Source organism: Gigantopelta aegis, chromosome 12 (genome assembly GCF_016097555.1).
Source record: "Gigantopelta aegis isolate Gae_Host chromosome 12, Gae_host_genome, whole genome shotgun sequence".
Taxonomy (NCBI): Eukaryota; Metazoa; Mollusca; class Gastropoda; order Neomphalida; family Peltospiridae; genus Gigantopelta; species Gigantopelta aegis.
The window spans coordinates 49547316-49572145 of record NC_054710.1 but is presented as its reverse complement, the minus strand read 5'-3'; the positions used below and the strand labels follow the sequence as shown (position 1 = coordinate 49572145).

At 35.6% G+C, this 24830-nt stretch overlaps 1 protein-coding gene across 1 annotated transcript in view; it reads right to left on the bottom strand.

The window, feature by feature from the left end:
* The window catches only part of LOC121386128, a 51021-nt gene extending 30027 nt beyond the window's left edge, over nucleotides 1-20994 (bottom strand). Inside the window, exons 1-4 of the mRNA XM_041516927.1 lie at nucleotides 20738-20994; nucleotides 20079-20253; nucleotides 11035-11107; nucleotides 921-1241 (exon numbers count right to left, since the gene is read on the bottom strand). Of these exons, the coding sequence (XP_041372861.1) occupies nucleotides 921-1241; nucleotides 11035-11107; nucleotides 20079-20253; nucleotides 20738-20994 (826 nt within the window). The remainder of the gene's footprint in view (nucleotides 1-920; nucleotides 1242-11034; nucleotides 11108-20078; nucleotides 20254-20737) is intronic.
* Between the last annotated feature and the right edge of the window lie 3836 nt (nucleotides 20995-24830).

The window sequence follows — 24830 nt, the reverse complement described above, 5'->3', positions numbered from 1 at the left end:
AACTTTGCAAATTAGATGTAAATTAATTGTGGTCATGGTACTAGGTCTGTTGACATCTAAGCAAACGTACTATGGTGACACTCCATAACTGACGTATGCATTCCTAGTCAGGAAATAAAAACATTTCAATAGCAATTTTACACTGAAAGCTGTCCAGTGTTGAGAAAACAAAAGTCATTAAGCACTAGTTTATTTTGATGTAAGGGCATCCAAAATGACATCATGCAAGTTTGGCGTCATTTTCGTTCAAAAAGACACCGCGGCACATATTCTTCCATATTCTTACGTCATTTGAATATCTAGTGATGGCAGGACTAGAATTAAAGTTGCGTGTACAGTTTACAAAAGCATGTTGTATTAAGCTTGAGATTATATGATAAAGAGATTATTACCCTCATGTTTTTTTGGTATCGTCAGTATCATATATTAGGAATAAAAATAATGTATTATGCTCGACAGAGGCTCGCATAATTTGCAAACATGGAGGTAATTACATAGATATGCATGTACATGTACATTGTATAGATTGTTAAAAAACAACCAACAATCATTATAAGTAACTTTTGTCTTCACTTATTACCTTTTGGGGAGAGGGGATAATCACATTTCACATTTTAAATATCTCCATTCTTTATAGCTCATATTTAGTTATTGACACTTTACAAAACAAGACTTACATATAGCCTTAAAATAGTAATAAGAATCAATTCATGTCAGAATTAAAATATGTTTCAAAATGTATTTAGACAGTCCTATTTGAAGTCGATATTAATCGGTTTGTAAATATCATAAATGTCGGAAATTGGCCACACTTTTACATATTACTTGAATCTCATTATACTTATACAGCTATTCAAAGCATGTTTTTGTCAATGTCATTAATCATTATCATTAATTTTACAACAGAAAACGGTACTTACAAAATTGAGTCTTGTTACATACAGACCGACCAGTTCCATACATTCCATCTTGACAAATCCATTGCCCAGCATCTGTGCTAAAGTTGAAGGATTCTATGATTAGAGTGACCTGTGAAGGTGAGTCAATCACAAAGCTGTATCCAGGTGTCCGTGTATCTGGTACACATAGTGTATTATTAATTGCACACGCCATCACCTCTTCATTAGTTGGTCGTATCCATCTCATTCCATCAAGCCCTTGAGCCATTAGGTTGCAGACTAATGTTGTATTCTGTCCAGAATATGCTCCACCCATGCAATTAATAGATGCATCTGCTACATCTATAAAATACAAAACATCTACATAAATACATGCTCAGCTAATAGCCTGGAGCCTAGTTTACCAAACATCGTAATCAGTTTTGCACGTAAACGTAAATCTATGACTGAAGACTTCAAGAGTATTTCACAAAGAAGTGTAAAGGAAAGTTACGGGGAAAGTTAGACGTAAATCTAAGAGTGCCCTCAGCCAGAACTATTCATAAAATGGTAGTGCTTTTTGTGTTTAACAACTTAACTGCCTGTGTCATTTGATCCACTAAATGTATTTTCTTCAATATCAGATATTATACTGAACTCCAAAGGAACAATGCCCCATTAAAAATTAATAAATAATTTGCTGATATATATGCAAATGAATGCAACAACAAACCAGACCCTTTTTTCCAATACTTATTTCCTGTAGCAGCTCTATCTACGCACACTAAATCGTGGCAGATCTGGAGTCTACTATCCTTTCTTTGAAAACCTGGAAGAAGTTGCCCAAGAGAAAACAGCTGCTGATGAATGAAGATATAATGTAGGACACCTATCAGAATGGATTTCCTTAGAGGAACTGACCGCCAAAGCAGCAGAACGATGTGGAGATTATATTCCAGTACCTTCAGTCAGTCTACTTGGTTAGCAGTTTATACACAGAAACTCATATGCTCACTTAGCATTGAACTTCACATCACGCATACCAGTACAGCATAAGACACAGAAATGGCAATTGTGTGCAAGTTCAACATGAAGATTACCACTATTGTCCAGCAGTTTAAGTACCTCAAAGAAAAATCTGTAGAAATGAGGAAGACAAGTTTGTTCTTATGTTGTGGTGATAAAACTAAATCACTGGTGTAAGAGGCAAAATGGCCATTGTTCCTCTTACAACCCTCAGCACTCTCGATCATAACATGTCCAGAGCTTCCCTCACCCCATCCGTTATGCTTCAGTGTAAGATTCCTGAATCTGCAGCCAGATCTTGCATTAGAGGAAAGCTTATAACTGTTGTGAATGATACAATGATAAACCCCTTCAGCCATGCTGCCATCGTGGTCAAACTTGCTAAGACAGAAGATGCAAAAGTGATAATGAAATTCACTGACGGTGCCACTGATAAAAGAAACAGCATTGAGCCAGTAAGATGTCCTGTTATTTGTTCCAGTGCACTGATCGGAGTGGTTTTCATGCCACCTGTTATAACGCGCATTCCTGTGTTCTGTATCTTTGTTAGTCTGTTGGAGTTTGTCTTTTGTCTTTACAGCAGTTGCCCAGGCTGGTGATCCGTAGTCCATAACAGGTCTGACAACTCCTGTGTACACTTGTTGTAGCATCTTGCTGTTTGCTCCCCATTTGGTGCCTGTCAACTTTTTTATGAGAAACTTTTCTTGTGGCTCTGTTCTCAACCTCTTTTATGTGCGGGTTCCACGTTAAATGTTTATCTAGCTTGATAAGTTGGGGTGTTCTCCTGGAGTAACTCTTTTCCACTAACAGTCAACTTGAAGGTTTCCATTGTAGTAGTAGAGAGAGAGGAACAGGTGGCTACAGTCTGTTTGCTGTTTACAGTAACACACCAATCTGATGCTCATTTCCTGATGGCATTCAAAGCATCTTTCATGCAGATTGTGGCAGTGTTGGTGTTTTCTGCTGCATTCCAGATTGCGAGATCATTAGCATGAAGTGTCCTGGAGACATGTTTCGAAAGATGTTCAGTGATGTCATTGATGAAGACTGTGAAGATAGTTGCAGATATGACACTACCTTGTGGTACACCTTGTTTGATCTACCTTTCGGTACACATTGTTTGATCTTTATGAGGTGGCTCAGACATCCATTCAGTTTTACTTTGGCAGTTCAGTGTTGCAGGTAACTCTTGATCCAGCTGTAGATGTTGCGTGCTATTCCTGTATTCAACAGGTGTGCATCCTTCCAGAACTTGTCAAAGGCCTTTGAGAGATCCATGAAGACAGCTATGGATTTTTTCTTCTCTTGAAAGCTATTTTGAATTGACTGTGTTAGGATGACAAGCTGGTCTTCAGTGCTTCTGTTCTTCCTCTAGGCAGTCTGTTCTTTGCAGATGAGACCATTGCTTTCCAGATGCCATCTAAGCATTCGGTTGATCATTCAACCTTATTGGTGTGTAGCTTGTGATGTCTTTCCTGTCTTTGCCCTTTTCCAGGGAATAATTATGGACTACGTCCAGACTGGCTATGTATCCCAGATGTTGGATCATTTCATTGGTGATACCATCTCTGGAACCTTTTTTTTTTTTTTCTTCTTTTTTCTTGAATTTCTTGACAGCATCAGTCAGTTCCGATATTCTGAAATTTAAGATCATTGATGGGTTTAGGTTTTGATTTCTAGTCTTTCCTTGGAGACTGTCTTTGATCTTTTTGTTCCTTTCTGGTTGGATTTGGAGAGAACATTCTCTTCGGAATGCATATTTGCTGCCTGCTTTCCCGTGTGGAGTGTCCCAGCTTCTTCTATGGTGGTATTCCTTTGTGAGAGTGTGGCATCTTCACCGAGTGACTGTGAGGTGCCATAGCTTTTTGTTGTGAATTTTCCTCAGGTTGCCAGTTCAGTATGGCTTGTTATCCTTTCTGGATCCACGTGCAATAGATTTTTTGGCTGCATTCAGAATGGCTTCTGTGAGGAGTATGACATGTAAGTTGATGTCTTCCGTGAGATGCACTGCCTTGCAAAGTTAGTCTGTGTGATGTTTGAAACTGTTCCAGTTAGCTTCCTTGTAGTTTCAACTAGGTTATTTTCTTTTATAATCAGTATGTTTCCTGTTAGCAAAGTCCAAAGTCACAGGGTTATGGCCACTTCCTGGCTGTTTACAGTCCTAGATGCATTTTCTGCACATCTTCTGTTCTCATAGCTAGGTCTGGTGTGGATGTTTTCTTCCATGCTCAAGAGTAGTAGGATGGTTTCTCACTGGCTGGTTGATGAGAATTAGCTGATTGTCTACAATCTAGACCTCGAGCTCTTCCCCTCTACTGTCTGTAACTTCATAGCCCCATTTGGTCGAGTGGCCATTGAAGTTTCCTACAATGATATGGTTTTCCCTTTCCGAAGAGATGGATTGGAGGTTCATTTTGGACTTTGATGAACTAGAGCAGTTGATAATAGCATCTCTTCAGAGGAAAGGAGAACCTTGGTTGTAATGAATTTTAATTCTCCATCTTCTGCCTGGTTAGTCTGGACTGCTGGTATACCAATCCTAACAAGAGTCAAGACTCCGCCTTTGTGTCCTATTGGTCTGTCTTTTCTGAAGGTTTCGAATCCTCTGATGAAGAACCTATGTGTTCCCCTGAGATGGGTTTCCTGAATGCACATAACAGCTATGTTGTTTTCGAATCCTCTGATAAAGAACCTATGTGTTTCCCTAAGATGGGTTTCCTGAATGCACATAAAAGGCCTGGAGCTCTGGCTTTTTGTGTTCAGTTCAAGTATTCAAATATCTAGAGTTTTTTGGTCAAAGAATGTATTATTTGTCCAAAAATCTGTAATGTTTGTTGGGGGTATTTTTGTGTATTTTGTTGTTGTTGTTTGTTGTTGTTTTTTGTGTTTGTTTGTTTGGTGTGGGTTTTTTGTTGTGTTTTTTTTTTGGGGGGGGGGGTTTGTGTGTTTTTTTGGTGTTTTTTTTCTCTTTTTTTTGGGGGGGGGGGCTGTTTGTTTTGTTTTGATTTTTTTTTAAATTTCTGTTCGGAAAACCACTGTTATTGGAAATAAAGAGGATAAATACTGGACAGCTGGCCACAAATGCCCATAAGTAAACGCATTTATTTCGATATTTTGGCTAACTTTAACATTAACTGATCTAAAATATTAAAGGGACATTCCTGAATGCTGCAATTTTAAAGATCTTTTTGCCTAACAGAGACTTTTTTTAACGATTGTAATTAAACATCAAATATATTTTTCTGCATAAAATAGTAATGGCTGTATATTAAACTTGTTGCTGATCGTTCTAATATGTGTAAAAGGTTAAATGTCATTTTATTTTCTACAATATTTTACGAAATTATTTGATGACAAAATCTAGTTTGGGCTTCTTACAATATAAAGACCACCATAAACGGATTGCATATACATACACTGATATTCTAAACAAGAAAATATATTTAATGTGTAAGTTTAATTGTAGAAATGTTAGTCGGAAACATCTTACAATGCAGCAAACTCAGGAATGTCTCTTTAATAAAATAAACATACAAGCCAAATATTAACACATTTCCCATGCTCTGATATGTAAAATGGTAATCAAACGTTATTAATCGCAAGACTATTTAGTGCATGAATGGCAGGTGACAGGATAACAATTAATTGAATCGTATTTGCACAGCTAACTATAAATGACATTTGAATATAGTTGTAAATCTTCCACTGCAATGTGTTCACAGACTTGAAATGAAAATAAAGGAGATAAAGCCGTTGGCGGCCATGGAAGGTGAGTTCAAGAGGAGGGATTAATCCATTATCTAAATGACCAGGGTAGATTTCCAAATTATAAGAAATTATTATTATTGTTTTGGCTTCTTTAAATTATTATAATTATTAAAGATATATGTGACTAACCTTACTCTATATTGCTAGGAATAGTTTTAGGAAAATGAGACACTTAAGATTTGAAAAGCCAGGATTTTACAGTACCTAACTACTGAGGGTACAATATCATCCACCAAGGGTAATTTTTGCAAAATATGATATATTGTTTAACATATTTGTTAGATAATGTATATTTTAGCTAAGTAAACACCTTCTTATATAGACACTAATAATTGAATATATTACAAAATATATATATATATATATGATATATATATGATGGATTAATCCATTATCTAAATGATTATTATTATGTTATTGTTATTATTATTTGTTGTAAATATATGTGAATAGCCTTACTATATTTTGCTATCTGTGCTAGGGATAGTTGTAAGATGGAATTTTTTCCAAAATATGGTATCTTAATATACTTATTTGTTAGCTAATATATATTTCATCTAAGTAAACACCTTCTTATATAGACACTAACAATTAAATATACTCTGTCAAAAAAGAAACGAATAGGCGAAATATTCATGGAATTATCTCTTTAATACAAAGTAGCATAATTTCGTTATTTATGATCATATCACAGTAAAATTTGACACGAGTATGTGACAATGTTATTGATAAGGACAGACGGCAGGGGAGGCGTTTTCGTCACCAAACAGCATCTCACGAGGGAGCTGAAATCATTATCGTGTGTGCCACACCAGCAGCAATCACTGCACAACATCTTCTAGCCAATTTTTCCTGCAGTGCACGTGACAGTTGTGGAAGCGTCTGAGGCTCCGGGTCACGCTGGCATACACGTCTGTCCAGTTCGTCCCATAGATGTTCAATGGGGTTGAGATATTGCGATCTTGATGACCATGGCAGCACATTAATGCGCTCATTATGCATGCGGCCTGGGATTGTCCAGCTGAAAGTTCTCTCTGTCAATCCAAAATGGGAAGCATGTGACGGCGAAGAATTTCATCCAGGTAGCATACAGCTGTCAGGTTGCCTTGTACGAACACAAGTTCACTTCTGCCGGTGGGCAACGCAGTTGTTGGCAAAACATTCATTGTGAAATCTGTAAACACGTTGTCGTCCATCATGTCGCTGCAGAAGGAAACGTGAATTATCGCTGAACCACACTCGCCGCCAGTTTCCCAAGTACACCAGCGAACACGTAAATATCGATGTTGACATCGCAGGATGGGGCCAACATATGGTCTCCTATCCCGTAAACCAGCTTCTTGAAGTCGGTTTCGAATGGTTTGTGCAGACACCCTTCTCAAACCAGGTATGCGTCTAGCAGTGTTCGTTGCCTTGGCAGTTCGGTAACGCAAGTGCAGAACCCGGATGTAACGATATTTGTGCTGCAGTTGTTATGCGAGGTCTTCCACTTCTACGCCGGTCTTCAGCTGATTGAAACTGCTGGTACCTGTCCCAGAGACGTGAAATTGTGCTCTGATGGATGTTCATGTGGCGTGCGACTGCTCACTGCAATTCACCTAACTGGAGGCGGCCTATTGCAGTGTTTTGATTAAGCAGGCTTAGTCTTGGCATCTTGTAACTTGTCTACATCGAAATAGAAATGAGGCATAATTGAGAGCATTGCAGCTTTAAATACTCATCACTACCCCAATCTTTTCCCCGAGTTTCACGTGCATTCGACAAAATATGACCATTTCACGCCGATTTCCTGCAATTATCGCACAACGTGCGTTAAATTTGATTTAGGGAGCATTTGGGTATGCTGTCCCATTCCAAGGAACATTAACAAACATGGTCATTCAGCAACATTGTACCACAATATTTTGTAAAATCAAACACTTCTTCTTTCCCTATCACCTATGCATTTCTTTGTTGACAGAGTATATGTATATTATGGATTAATCCATTCTCTAAATGGTCAGGGTAGATTTCCAAATTATATGAAATTATTAGTATTATTTTTTTTTAGTATTATTTTTTTTAAATATATGTTAATATCGTTACTGTATTTTGCTATCTGTCCTAAGGATAGTTCTAAGGAAATGAGATACTTAAATTTCCATAGGGTGGATTTTACAGTACCTAACTACCGAGTGTACAATACCATCTGCCGATGGTAATTTTCCCAAAATATGGTACATTAATATACTTATTTGTTAGCTATTATATATTTCAGCTTAGTAAACATTTTCGTATATAGAAACTAACAATTAAATATGTATATGATGGATTAATCCATTGTCTAAATGGTTAGGGTAGATTTCCAAATTATAAGAAATTATTAGTATTATTTTTATTTGTATAAGGGGTTTTTTTTTTCTTCTAAATATATGTAAATAAACTTACTGGATGTTTACTATCAGTGCTAGGGATAGTTCTTGGAAAATGAGACACTTAGGATTTCAAAAGTCTGGATTTTACAGTACCTAACTACCGAGGGTACAATATTATCCACCTGGGGGTGGGGTTACTGTTCTGCAAAATATGGTATATTAATTTACATATTTGTTAACTAATGTATATTTAACCAAAGTAAACACATTTTTATGTAGACACTAACAATTAGATATGCATATGATGGATTAATCCATTATCTAGATGATCAGGGTAGATTTCCAAATTATAGTAAATTATTATTATTATTATTATTATTATTATTATTATTATTTAATTATTATTTATTATTATTATTAAAATATATACTTGACTAACCTTAATGTAAATTGCTAGTGAAAGTTCTAGGAAAATGAAACACTTAAGACTTCATTGGGGTGAATTCTACAGTAACTAACTGCCGAGGGTAATTTTCCCAAAATATGGTATCTTAATTTACATATTTGTTAGCTAATGTATATTTCAGCTAAGTAAACACCTTCTTATATAGACACTAATAATTAGATATGTATATGATGGATTACACCATTATCTAAATGATCAGGGTAGATTTCCATATTATAAGAAATTATTTTTTTTTATTTTATTTTATTATTATTATTTTTAAAAATATAGGTTACTAACCTTACTGTATATTGCTAGGGATACCTTTAGGAAAATGAGACACTTATGATTTCAATGGGGTGGATTTTACAGTGCCTAACTACTGAGGGTACAATATCATCCACAAAAGGCATTTTTTGCAAAATATGGTATATTAATTAACATATTTGTTAGCTAATGTATATTTCAGCAAAGTAAACACCTTCTTATGTAGACACTAACAATTAGATATGTATATGATAGATTAATCCATTCTCTAAATGATCAGGGTAGATTTCCAAATTATAAGAACTTATTAGTATTATTTTTTTAAATTATTATTATTATTATTTTTTTTTTTTTTAATATATGTGAATAACCTTACTGTATGTTTACTATCTTAGCTAGGGATAGTTCTGTGAAAATGAGACACTTAAGATTTCCATAGAGTGGATTTTACAGTACCTAACTACCGAGGGTACAAGACCATCCGCCGATGGTAATTTTCCACAAATATGGTATCTTAATATTCTTATTTGTTAGCTAATATATATTTCACCTAAGTAAACACCTTCTTATATAGACACTAACATATGATGGATTAATCCATTATCTAAATGATCAGGGTACAAGAAATTATAATATTTGTTTTTATTATTATTTTTTGTTTTGAATATATGTGAATAACCTTACTGTATGTTTACTATCAGTGCCTAGGATAGTTCCAGGAAAATGAGACACTTAAGATTTCAAAAGTCTGGATTTTACATTACCTAACTACCGAGTGTACAAGATCATCTACTGTGGGTAGTTTTAGCAAAATATGGTGTATTAATTTACATATGTGTTAGCTAATGTATATTTCAGCAAAGTAAACACCTTCTTATGTAGACACTAACAACTAAATATGTATTTGATGGATTAATCCAGTATCTAAATGATCAGGGTAGATTTTCAAATTATAAGAAATTATTATTATTTTTTTTTTTTTATTAATATTATTTAAAAAAAAAAAAAATATGTGACTAACCTTCGTTATATTGCCAGAGATAGTTCTAGGTAAACGAGACACATAAGACTTCAATATGGTGCATTTTATAGTACCTAACTGCCAATGGTACAATATCATCCACCGAGGGCAGTTTGTTTTGGAAAATATGGTAAATTAATTTACACATTGGTTACTTAGTTTATATTTCTTATGAAGACACTAACAATTAAATATGTATATGATGGATTTGTCCATTGTCTAAATGATCAGGGTAGATTTCCAAGTTATAAGAATGTATTTTTTTTTTTTTTTATTATATTATTATTATGATTATGATTATTATGATTATGATTATGATTATTATTATGATTATGATTATGATTATGATTATGATTATGATTATTATTATATTATTATTATTATTATATTATATTATATTGTATTATATTATATGTGAATAAGCTTACTATATGTGTACTATCAGTGATAGGGAAAATTTAAGAAAATGACACTTAAGATTTCAATATGCTGGATTTTACGGTACCTAACTACCGAGTGTACAAGATTATCCACCGAGGGTGTTTTTTGCAAAATATGTTATATTAATTTACATATTTGTTAGCTAATAATAAATGTATTTTGGGATGGTGTTTATTGTTTATATAACAAATATATTAAATAGTTTTTAAAGGTAAACTTAGATGTGTAGGTATATATGCAGGGTTGTAGTAAGTCAATTCCTTCTTGTGTTCTTGTGACTAACCGACTGTGTAATTGAAAGTTGATCAGTTCATGCCATCTGATTATAACCAATGATCAGTGATGAAATCCCAACCGATTCCTAACATCACTATAAATATAGAACACATTCTTTAAACGCAGCCCGAGAAGACCAATGCTAGGCTCAGACTGTCAACTGCCAGCACAAAGTTGGCAAACTCGAAGGTTGCGTTGTAATTTCCCCAGCCCCCGAATGAGTATGGATGCGCTAAGATTAACAACCAATGGGCTACACGAGGAAAATCGGGTTGTAAGAGCCTTCAGACCAGCAAATGGACAGTTGTAGAAGTCGTGAAAGCATAAGTTGACTGATCCTGGTTTGGTGTAACCGTGTTGGAATGTTGTCTGCAATATGAATTAAAAAAATATATAATTCGATATTACTGATACTTCTTCGGTGTAACAATGTTGGAATATTGTCTACAATGTGAATAACACAATTTAATAATTTGATATTACAGATACTGGTTCGATGTAACCGTGTTGGAATATTGTCTTCAATATGAATAACAAAAATTAATAATTCGATATTACCTGAAACTGGCAAGACGCTAAACACGAACGCAACAATCCCCACAGCTGCAACAGTCAACTTCATGTTCACGGTCTATAAATAACAGATACAAGTTTTTAAATCTTCATTCTTAGGAAGTGAATGATTTTACTAGATAATAAATGTTTGTATAATTAAGAAATTAACATGAAACGCGACAAACAACATAACATCAAATTACGTTGGCCTAGCCTTGACTTCTGTCGGTACAGTCACTGTCAGACCAATGTTGATTTATGACTGTACACTCAAGGCTTAAAGTCACGGTTACCCCAGCGTTACTTTCTGTCTGTACGGTCACGGCTAAAAGTCACTGTCACGCCAATATTGATTTATGACTGTACGGTAACGGCTAAAAGTCACTGTCACGCCAATATTGATTTATGACTGTAGGGTCACGGCTAAAAGTCACTGTCACGCCAATATTGATTTATGACTGTACGGTCACGGCTAAAAGTCACTGTCACGCCAATATTGATTTATGACTGTACGGTCACGGCTAAAAGTCACTGTCAAGCCAATGCTTATTTATGTCTGTACACTCAAGGCTTAAAGTCACGGTTACCCTAGCATTACTTTCTGTCTGTACAGTCAGGGCTAAAAGTCACTGTCACACCAATGTTGATTTTTTTTACTGTACACTCAAGGCTTAAAGCCACGGTTGCCCCAGCCTTACTTTCTGTCTGTACGGCTAAAAGTCGCTGTCACACCAATGTTGATTTATGACTGTAGTCACGGCTAACGTTGATTTGGGATGGTCTGTATATTGCAATATCTATAACATATCCAACAGTAATATTTTTATATTTAACGAAAGGTACTTTTTATTTATTTCACCTTTTAAAATAACATTTTGTCCAGAATTGTGAAATTCCATACCGACCCATAAACAGCGTTGTCTGCACGTTATATAATTTTTACAGGCTCAATGTTAGTAGACCACAGACACGGCGGAAACACGTAGACATTGGGGTGGGGGCTTATTGAGATCGAGGGGGATTTACTACCAGTATTATTTTCAATTCAGAATTATTGGGCCCTTTCAGCCCCCATACTCCACCGTGCATGTGTAACAGAAAAATATCAACCTTCACTGAAGGGATTCGAACCACAGACTCTCAGTACGAGAGTCCAGTGCTCTACCAACTGAGCTAATAGGGAAATTCCCACTAGCTACTGCCAGTAGGAGCACTTTATACCAACACTACTACATACTCCCCCCTCAAGTGAAGCTACGTCCCGGAGCTGTGGGCCACGGGCAGTTGAACTGTTACGGGTCATGACTGGGTTATAATTGCAGTCTTGTGTTAAGAACACACCCAGTCCCTATGTCGGCTCCAAATGTAACAGCAAAATATCAACCTTCACTGAAGGGATTCGAACCACAGACTCTTAGTACGAGAGTCCAGTGCTCTACCAACTGAGCTAATAGGGAAATTCCCACTACTGCTAGTAGGAGCACTTTATATCAACACTACTACACATGGACCAATGTTTATTGTAATGTGGCGAAGTGTTGCAATACGTCAGTATTCCAATGACGTCACTTTACATCTCCTTAAATACAATAACGTAATTATAACAATAAACTGGGTACATGAAGTTTCCCTATTTAGAACGCTAGATAAATTCCAATGCAAAACTGCTATTGAATTTATTTATTTATTTATGTATTTATGTATTTATTTATTTTAATTTTAACATTACTAAAATGTTTGTTTGTTTTATTTAAGTTAACGACAACACTAGAGACCATTGATTAAATAAATCATCGGCTATTGGATGTTAAATATTTGGTAATTTTGACTCGTCATCAGAGGAAACCCGCTGCATTTTTCCTAATGCAGCAAGGGATCTTTTATATGCACTTTCAAGGGATCTTTTATATGCACTTTCCCACACATTGGAAAGCAAATATCACAGCCTTTGACCAGTTATGACGCACTGGTTGGAACGACCAATCAGTTGAATCGATCTGAACACCGCCGAGGTGGTTCGATCCTGTGTCGTAAGCACATCAAACGAGCACTCAACGGACTGAGTTAAATCCCGCACCCACCCCACCCGTGAGTATTACTAATGCATCTGAATGGGTTTGAAGAAAATTATGTAATTAAACAAAAATGTACCATTTACAAAATATGGATTTATTTAAGTTATATATATACACACACACACTCCACCCCTAGTTCATCAAGATAAACGTCTCCAGCACAATATTTATTATTGTGATGTGTATTGCTGTGCCGTAACGTTTATCCATTGGATCGAATTTTCAATTTGCAATCACGATTTAATACAATGAGGCATATATTATGTGCTTTATTTAAGAGCCTCAACAGGTACAACAACATATTTTAATAAATTTTAGACAAAAACATTAAGTGCCAAACCTTTGGTAACCTTTCCAGGATTAGATGTTTAAAGATGACACATTTTTACATTTGAAAGCTATTTTTATCCTGGCATATCGAAAATGTGGAATGAAAATATTGCGGAACGAGAATTATTCGTGTCAAGCATTTTAAGTACACCCAATAAAAAGAAATATTGCGGACCTGAATGGTATTGATTATTTATTTTGTTATTTTGTTTTTATATATGTGCTTTGTGTGGGTTGCATTATATGCATTATTAATATTATCACATTAAAGTTTTGGGGTGTATTTTTATTTTATTTTTATTATTATTATAAAAAATAATGATTGTCAGTACAGGTCATTACTTATTTTAAAGGCGCTCTGTCACGGATGGTTGACCTAATTGATGGCTTAACATAGTATTATCTTAAAATATATACATTTGATTTGTCGCTAAAAGTACTTTATTTAAGCATTTATTTACTTTTTAAAAATTATTATTTCCTTTAGTATTTTTTTTTTAAATATTATTATTACAGGTCATTGCTTACATGTGTTTCAAAGGTTTTTTCTCCTTTTTTCTTTTTTTTTCTTAAAAAAAAAAATCTTAGTTTAATTATCGTTGCAGGTCATTAGTTATTTTAAGGATTTTATTTCATTATTTATTATTGATTTTTACTATTTTTTTTTTTTTTTTTTTTTTTAGCTATAATTACTGGTTATTAGTTATTTTATGCGTTTTATTCAATTAAAAAAAATATGTATATTATAATAAATTTCTTATATTTAACCTGCACAACCCCCAACCCCACAATCTAAAAAATCATTGATTATAATAGTTTCATTAATCTTTCATAATATTTATATTAATCTACTATAGCGAGTTCTGGGGAAAGGTGAATAGACACACACAGAAATGAGGAAACATGCAATATGAAAGATAAACTGGTCGTTGAAAATATTTTATACATGTAAATCTAAATTGTTATAATGATTTTCATTGATACATTAAAGTCTGAAAACAGTAACATCAGATGCCTCATAGCGACAGTTGCCCTAGGCATGGACCTCGATATACGTGACGTAGACATTGTCGTCCATGTTGGTGTCCCAAAATCGGTGTTCTCATACTGGCAGGAAATTGGCAGGTGTGCACGAGATGGAAGGAGAGGTTATGCCATGACCGTATACGACCATTTTACTCTGTCCTTAAAACCACAGAAAAAGATTCGGCAGAGCTTGTTCGGAATGGAAATCACTTTTGTATTCGTGCAAATGTGATGAATACATTTTAAGGAATCACCATGCTGTTCTACCTGCATAGCTCAATATCCCTGCCAAGATACAATTAAATTTGGAATTGAGAAATTTCTAAATGTGTAAATTACATTATGGATAATACGTGGTAGTAAACGTCACCTGTGATATGTGTCTTGCACCTTTCAATAATAGGTGTCGAAAACGTTAAGACGTCCTGCCATAGCCTCGCAACCATGTGAAGTCGTATTGCACTGATGTGTTTCATCCATACTGTTGATGACAACGGCTGTTAGTGATAATTTATTCCTACTTACCTAATTTAACATTAACTGTGTTGTTGACAATTGCCTCGCAACCATATGAACATTTATTGTAATAATTAAAAATTTATAACTGTGACCTGGTGACAACTGCTGCTTGTGATAACTGCCTTGTACCCGTCTGCACATTGGCTAAACCGAAGTACTTTGAATCCAACTTAACCATTTGAACATTAACTATGGTGTTCAATGTAATTAATTCATAAGTGTGACTTTGTGACAACTGCTGGTTGAGACAACTGTCTCGTACCAATGTGTGTTAAAGGGACACGCCCTAGTTGTTAACCATTACGCCGTTGTTTTTCGCTGTTAAACCCATTTTTTCACAAATAAAATTGCACTTTACTTACCGTTTATTATTTAGAATATACATTTCCATTCACCTGAAGTGTTTTGGGGGTTTTTGGTAATCCTGGTGTTTGTAATACCACAAAATGCATTTTTCGTATTTCTTAAAAAGGCACGTGTCTGAGAAAAAGAAAAAACACGTTGAGCAGACGAGGTCTAATCTATTTTTAGAGGGGATATTCCCATTTCAATGTCACAGACGTTGGTATACCACGTGGCCGTTATCATTTTGGTTCGGTTTGTTTTCTCGTGCACGGTTCGCGCAATCAACATTGTTATCGTTTGCTTGTTGTTCATTTGTGAACATTTTCATTAACAATAAAGTTCAGACAAGTAAGTATCTCAATACAAAACGTTACAAAGCCTTAAAACCAATAATTTTGCTAAGTCTTACCATATCTGGAGAGGGGATACAACCTTGGGGGGTGGGGGTGGGGGACACAAGCTATATTATTGTTACCTTTATTTAAATAGAGTAGAGAATTTTTTTTTTTACATTTTCGTCCACCCCTGACGACTACTACTACTACTACTACTACTACCACCACAACCACCACCACCACCACCACCACTACCACCCACCAGCCACCACCACCAATAATAAACGGTGCATCTAATTGCTAATAACAATAGGTTAGGCACCAGTACCCGGTTCCGAATAGCAAATGTAGGCTAATTGCGGTTTATACAAAATATAAAAAATTTATCATTTCAAAATGTGTAGTATAGTCAACATGGTCAGAATGAATGAATGAATGAATGAATTTTAACGACACCCCAGCACGAAAAATACATCGGCTATTGGGTGCCAAACTATGGTTAATGCAACCCAATGTGATGATCAATATCAATATAAACAATCAACAGGTCAATAAAAACGCAGTGTAAAGGACTGTGTAAAAATACAAATATCACAGATAGATATAATTAAAATTTAGAATAAAACTCAGTGTCACGTAAAAATTGTAAAATAATTTCTGGATGGAATCGAAATGATTCCATCACATTTCTTTGTCCAAATAAATATTTTCGAGTTGCTGACAACTGCTTACACTCCACCAAAATGTGGCGAACAGTCAGAAGACACTGACAGTGCTCACACTGAGGTGGAGGATCTTTCTTCAAGATAAATGAATGGGTCAAGTAAGTGTGACCGATGCGAGCACGACACAAGACTATTTCATCCTTCCTGCACTGTCTATAGGAGGACTGCCACTCTCCCAAGTCGAAAAGATAAATCGGTTCACATTAGTTTTAAAATCAGTATAAGGCACACCAACCCTGGCATGAGGCAAATCCAAAGCAGACTTGGCAGCTGAATCTGCCTTTTCATTACCCCATATGCCAACATGGCTGGGCACCCAACAAAATACAACATTTTTTTTTTTTGACAATACATAAAAAGACACACTTTCGTATCACCATCCCAATTAAGGGATGGTCCAGCTTCATATTTCGTAAAGCTTGAAGACACGAAAGTGAGTCTGTAAAAATAATATATCTGGATGCTATGGAATCTTTAATTTCTTCCAAGGCTTTAATGACTGCCTAAACTTCAGCACTAAAAATCGATGCTGAGTCAGGCAGTCTCATGGAAATGATAGTGTCTGATGGAAAAACTGTAGCACAAGCCACTTTTTAAAAACAACAGCATCTGTACGATCTTTCTTCAGATGCGCCAGATCAAATACAATTTTAGGTGGTGTAAGACACCAAGGAGGTAAAACAAAATATGAAGGAGTTTCCAAAGTGTCATTAAATCAATGTTGGAAAGCGACAAAACACGCTTAATGCGAAGACCAAATGTACGAATAGCATTTAGCCTTGCATCAAACAACTTCATATATTTGTTGTCAAACACCGCATCATGTGCTGGATGTTTTGGTAAAGATTTAATCTTGGCAGCATACTGCAGAGAAAGCTTGGCACGTCTAGCACCCAATCAAGGTTCGTGTTCATCGTGTCTACAGGAGATGTTCTAAATGCACCAAGACAAAGCCTAAGTCCCTGATTGTGTATAGGACCTAGCATCTGCAAGTAAGACTTGCGTGCCGACCCATACACAATGCATCCATAATCAATTTTTGATCTAACTAAAGATCTATACAGACGGAGCATAACCTTTCGGTCTGCTCCCCATTCTGTATTACCGATAACTTTTAAAATATTGAGAGCTTTCAAGCCCTTCTTTTTAACATATTTGAGATTGGGGCACAAAAGATAGCTTCCTGTCAAATATAACCCCCAGAAATTTAGTTTCCTCCACAACCGGAATTGGATTTTTTGTCCAAAAACAACTGTGGATCTAAGTGGAGACCTCTTTTCTGGCAGATATGCATACAAACCGTTTTTGCCTTTGAGAATCTAAAGCCATTGTTAGTTGCCCATTGATGAAGTTTATTCAAACAAAGCTGCAACTTACGTTCAATGATACTCATATTGGACAATCTATAGCAAATCTGAAAATCATCGACATATAATGAGCAATCCACACCAGGTGTTAAACACTGGGCGATGCTGTTAATTTTCACAGAAAATAAAGTTACAGACAGGATACTACCTTGAGGTACACCCATCTCCTGTGGATGAATGTCGCACAAAGTCGACCCCACCCAGACTTTAAAAGATCTATCTCTTAAAAATTGAGATATAAAAACAGGAAGACGACCTCTTAGGCCCATGCCATGGAGGTCTTTTAAAATCCCATACTTCCACGTGGTATCGTAAGCTTTCTCCAAATCAGAAAACACTGAAACCAAGTGCTGATTATGGATGAAAGCTTCCCTAAAAAACGTTTCAAATCTAACAAGATGATCAGCCGTGCTACGTCTAGATCTGAACCCACATTGCACGTTAGTGAGCAATTTGTGAGATTCAAGATACCACACAAGTCTACGATTGATCATGTGTTCCATGGTTTTACAAATGCAACTTGTCAAAGCAATAGGGCGATAACTAGTAGGATTGGTTGGATCCTTACCAGGCTTGGGAATAGGAATAATAATAGCTTTCCTCCAATTAGAGGGAAAGTCTCCAGAAATCCAGATGTTATTAAACATATTCAAAAGAACAATCAAAGATGATTCAGGTAAATGTTTTAATAACTGATAATTAAATTTTCAGCTTTAGTTCGGACAGATGTAAAGGCATCTGTAATTCATGTCATTGACAGACAAATGATGAACTGTATTACTGGATTCTTTACCTTTGATTTAACGAATCCTATTCCAGATTTTACTGATGTTTGTGAATTCAACTTGGAGACAAAAGTTCTCCAAGATGATTTCTTACTCTGTCTAATCTCTCTTCGAGCCTTAGCCCTAGCAATACGAAATGCATCCAGGTTGTCTGTTGTAGGTTCACGTTTGAACCGCTCAAGCAACCTGTTTCGCTCTTTGAATGCATATTTGCATGTATCATTAAACCATGGTTTATTGAAACGCTTTGGCACTGCCGAAGTCTTAGGAATAGTTTCATCTGCAATGTCCTTCAAGATGGAAGTGAACAAAGACATGGGGTCATCAGCATCCATAATGGCAAATTGTTGCAGACGAGTGCTGCACAGATGCTGAAAGTGAACCCAATTTGCCTTCGCCAACTTCCACCTTTGAACCCTTTCAAGTGATGGATGTCCGTCATTCTCCAAAATAATGGGAAAGTGGTCACTACCACAAGGGTCTGAACCAACTTTCCAGGAAAAATCAAGAAAAAGTGAAGGACTACAAAGGGTTAAATCTATAGAAGTGAAAGAACCACTTGCAGAGTGAAAATATGTATGACTTTTATCATTGAATAAAAGTAAGTCATTTTTGAGAATTAAGTCTTCTAATTGTTTACCTCTAATATTTACATCCTCACATCCCCACAAAGTGTGGTGACCATTAAAATCTCCCATAATAATAAAGGGAGTAGGGAGCTGGTTAATGAGATCTTGAATATCCCTAGGATTAAAATTAAAATTATTACGAGGTGGCAAGTAAACCGAACATACAGTAATAGTTGTATGAGCTGTAACATTTACAGCCACAGCTTGTAAATGAGTATTTAATGACACTGGGCTCTGAGGAATGTTTTCATTAACAAGAATGGAAACACCCCCATATGCTCTATGTTCAGTTTCATGAAATTTGTGATAGAGGTTAAATCCTCTCATGGTAATATGATCAGTGTCCTTCAAGAAAGTTTCTTGAAGATGCACTGCAAGAGGATTATGTGTTTGAATTAAAAGACTTAATTCATCAAAATTGGGCCTAAGCCCACGGCAGTTCCACTGAATGACTGAATTAGTCATTAGGGGGAAGTACAGGAGTTATCTTTGGCTTATGTAGGAATTTATTTGCCATTGGGTGGAAGTATGGGCGTTATCTTAGGCTTTGGTGGTGGTCTTTTTGTTTGTGAATAATCTTGTGAGGAGATTTCCATCTCATCATCTAGATCATGCTAAGCCTCAAATGAATTACCAGTTGAAACAGATGGTTGTTCATGTTTCTTTAGTCTACCTGACAAGTTAACTTTGTGCTGTTTTGTGGTATCCTTTTTGGTCACAGGTTTGCTATAATCCAGTTGTCCAGCTGATGAAACCGATGGTGGATTCTTAGAATCAGAGGACACCTGGGACAGAGTAGTCTGGTTCTGAGCAGCTTTTGCTGCCTTTTTTTTTAGCCTTCTCAATATCCGAAATTTTCTGAAACCGATCTACACCATTAGGCCAGGTTAAATCCGTCTCAATTGAAGTACTTGTAGTAGAGACCTTAACTGCTGCAGCATAGGATTTCCCAACTGCAACAGTTGACTTGGTCTCCACCAACTTTCTGGCTTCAGGAAACGACAGACGTCTTTCAACTCTAACCTGTTGTATCCGTTTCTCCAATTGCCATCTTGGGCACTCTCGAGAGTACGCAAAATGGTTTCCCTTGCAGTTAATACATGAAATATCAGTATGACATGTCTTGCTCTCGTGGTCAAAAAGCCCACACCGTGCACATGTCAGTTTTCCACGACAGGTGTTTTGACCATGTCCAAATTTTTGGCATTTAAAACACTGCAAGGGTTTTGGAATAAATGGCACAACAGGTATACTTAGATACACAGCATTGATGGATTCAGGAAGGTGAGGTTTATTAAAAGTGATGATAAATGTGTTCGTTGGAACCAATTCATTATTCCGACGAACACATATTCTTTTGACATATGAAACACCCTGTGAAGAGAGATTTTCACATATCTTAACTTCAGTCACTCCTTCCAAATCTCGTGATCGAATCACGCCCTTTGATGAATTAAGGGACTTGTGCGCACTGACTTTGATGGCTATATTACATAGCACTGCAGACTTGAGAAGACATTTAGGATGACTCTCCGTCGAGCATTCTACCAATAGAGAACCATTCTTTTACTTTTTGACACTCTTTGGCTCGACAGCCAAGCCTTGAAGTCCCTTCTCAACAGCAAAAGGTGAAAGTTGTTTCAAGGCTCCATTGATTGTCGATTCAATAACCAGGAATATTGGCCAAATAGCAGAAGAGATTACTTTTGATTTATTTGCAGTTAATGTTGACGACGTGGATTCCTCCTCAGAGGATGAGGAATCCGAAACCTCGGTGCGGACTCTTTTCAGAGTCCAATCAGATTGTGTAGATTTAAGAATATCCATATTAATATGGTGTGTTAACCTTCTGAGTACTGCAGGCGAGATATCTCGCCCGACGTCACGTCAGTCGATATATTGTACACTGTATACAGTGCATTCCCCAATTCATATTTCCCGCCGTTTTGCACACGACACTCACCGGAAACGGAAATATAATTAAAGAAAAGAGATTTTTTTTTTGAAAATGGTGGATTTTGTTTTGATTTTTTCAATTGAAAATACGTTGAAATTTTGAGTTCAAAAAGTGGTTTTCGGCAAGTATTTTCGCTTGACAACAATGGCGGCACGTCGCGGTCATTTTCAGGGATCGACAGCTGATTGTGACAGCTAATTTGATAATAAATTTGATCGTTTTACCAACAACGAAAATTACAAAATATTGCAATATGAATCGTAGTTCGGGTTTAAACAAAAATTCTGGTCAGAAAACCACTGTTATCGGGAATAATGGACATAAATACTGGACAGCTGGCCACAAATGCCCGTAAGTAAACGCAACTTTTTCGATTTTTTGCCTAATTTTAATCACCATTAGCCGATCTAAAATAATAAAAAATACAAAAAAATACACGAAAATAATACTTACCGATTCATATATGAACTTTATTTCATGTATTTATAAAACATTGAAGTGAATATATGTGAGTAAAACTTATAAACTTGTACCCACTCAACGTGGTTTTTGTTAAACATTAATCCAGTAGTCTAAAGGTTAATTCTTCAACCATGCCCCCACCCACCACGGAGTCCAACAAGGGGACATGGTGCTGCGGATAACCAGCAGGCACCAATGCCAGGGATACATGGTTATTATACTTGGGCAATAAACAAACAATAAATCACGCAATTGACCCTAGCCACCGCCTCAAGAGCAACAAATACAAATGGTAAAGTAAACAATGTTTGTTCTTGACTGTATAAACAAAACACAGGTTGTTTGCTCTAGAGCATGGCGTGACCAGCTGATTGATCAGGTCGGGCCTCCCTGACCACCCGTCTGGCTGAACTCCAGGCCAAAGTGGTGTGTTATCAGAAAACATACCCGCAGATATGTCCCCAACTCAACCACCAGTGTCCCATCATCCAGCATTACGAGATGCACCTCACGGCCAACAAGGGGCCCCAAAAGGGAAGTTGTGCTGTATTGGCCATTCTCAAAGAGAATGTTATACCACTGCACCACGGCGAGGTTACAGCACGCGCAGGGGAACATGGTCAGTGTCGTCTTATTCCGATTCAAGTATCATGATTGCTGCAACAGCCACTTCCTAAACAGAAGCACCCATGTTCGTAAAGTAACTTTCTGATCCAAACTCATTCCTTATGCTGTCCAGGACAGAACAGTTGGAACTTGTTCAGGAGAGGTGAAAGGAACGCACACCAAGTCTGTGCGCACTCTGTGAAATTTGTCGTGACGTAGGCATTTTTGTGCTTCGAGCGACATCTACCGGTGACATCAGAATACTAACTTTAAAAACTATTTCAAGCAATTGGGTCATGGGGATTCCCATGGTATTTATCAATATAAAACCTGCTTTTTCACTCCATTTTATAAAAGCGTGATCTAAGTGTGTTACAGGTTTGTGATTAACCAAAATTATAATTTATTTTCGCTGGATGGAACTAGGGCGAGCGACTTTAAACACGGGTACGAATAATGCACATTAACAAGAAAACAACAATAAACAAGCAAATGCGTGATCTCTTGCCACCCCGTTTCATCCCTCTATGTCTGTCTCCCCCCCCCCCCATGTTTTGTGTGTGTGTGTGTGTGTGTGTGTGTGTGTGTGTTGTGTGTGTGTGTGTGTGTGTGTGTGTGAAGGAAACATTTATAAATGAAACAAGCACGTTTTTATTTAGTTAATAATTAAATTAATTAATCAATTTATTATTATTATTATTATTATTATTATTATTATTATTATTAAATCAATAATTAATTTATTATGTTATTTATTTATTATAATTACTAACATTATTCAGTAATTTATTATTATATTATTATTTATTAAGTATTAATTAATTATTTTTTTATTATATTATTTAGTTATTATTAATTAATTTATTATTTATTAATTGATTAAAAAAAATCATTAATTAGTTTATTCATTATTATTATTATTATTATTATTATTATTATTATTATTATTAAACGTGATATCCCATTAAATATCGTGGAAGAAACTCGTGAACCCGAGACGGATAATAACAATAATCCGATTCCGCCAACAGTTTTCAATCACATTTTAAATATGCTCATAATGGCCACCGGGAATATTCGAGATTTTGTTTGTAACTGAAAATTGGATTAATGCAGGATTACTATTTGGAAAAATGTCTATTCATACGTAAAACGTAACTCGGGAGGTTTTCTTTATACAGTAAGTGTTTATAGTTGTTATTACATCTCATATTTCGCCACGAAATAATTAATTCCATGATTTTATCGATTCCGCCTGAAATCTGGGAGGAAAGTGTACGCTTGTGTCGGCCATTGAAGTTGTAAACATCGCAGATCCAATAAATGTCAAAATGTTTTTAAAAAAACGGACCGTAGATGTTTACCTTGATGAACTACTCCACCCCGACATATATATACGTACCGCACGCACACTCATTTTTAAAAAATGCCAAATATGAACTCGTATTTAATATTCTGTCCATTTTTGTTTCGGTAACAATTTTCTGTTGCTATTGCCTAGACTGCGTTATCTTCTAGCGCTGAGCTTTGTCTCCCATACCTCATAAGATCTAACAATTCTTGCAGTTTAGTGTAGGCCTATTATGATTTACTAAATGCTTTCGGAAAAGAAAGCAATATTTTGTTTCACGACATATTTTAAACAATGGCTGTTAGGTGTGTAACAGTATGTTTTACGTATAAATGACCCATGCTACAACGGCGACTTTCTCATTTAAGAAAAAGAAATGAATGCACTACTTTGGGTACGTTTAATGTGGGTTGTTTTTTGCGGGTTTCTTTTCTTTTTCAAATATTTTAACTGGGATATTAACAGTCTTTATTAACAGGGAAAAAAAGGGGGAAAAAAAAGAATAATAACTTAAATTAGAATTTATATAATATAATAATTATAATATAATGTGATGTGATGTCATATAATGTAATACAAAAAAACAAAAAAAACGAAAAAAAATGTAATACAAAAAAAAAGCCCCCCCCCCCCAACAAAACAATAACAACAACAAACAAACAAAAACAAAAACCAAACATGCAATAGGTATCTGGTTCCGTTCCGTTCCGGTCCGGTCCGCGTTTTACCAACACCCAAATGGAGGCTGACTTTTCTTTTGTAACATTTCTCAGTCAGTCTGTTTAATCTCTTTAAACTAAATTAATTATGTGCCACATAAATATAATAATATCATTCTGGAACTATAAAAAAATATGAACCTCTTTTGTCTATTTAAATTGATTGAATGCATTTACCTCAAAATAAAATGATCAAAACATTTCAAGCAGTTTTCTTCCAACCCGCCAAAAGTGACGTCATTGGATCGCCTGCTTAAATACTATGTACAATGCGCGACACAACAAATGGTAATGTAATAATAATAATAATTATTATTATTATTATTATTATTATTATTATTATTATTATTATTATTATAATTATTATTATTAATAAATACATAAATAAATAATAATTCAATGTAAAACTTGTTTCTATTATAAATGGTGTTTCCGGGAACCCGATCCTTCTTAGAAAAAGATACCTTCTCTATTTTTATTATTATTATTTTTGTGCTTATTATTTAGCCTATTGAACACCTTGTTTATTTACTTATTCATTTAGTTAGCTTTATCTTATTAGTATTAT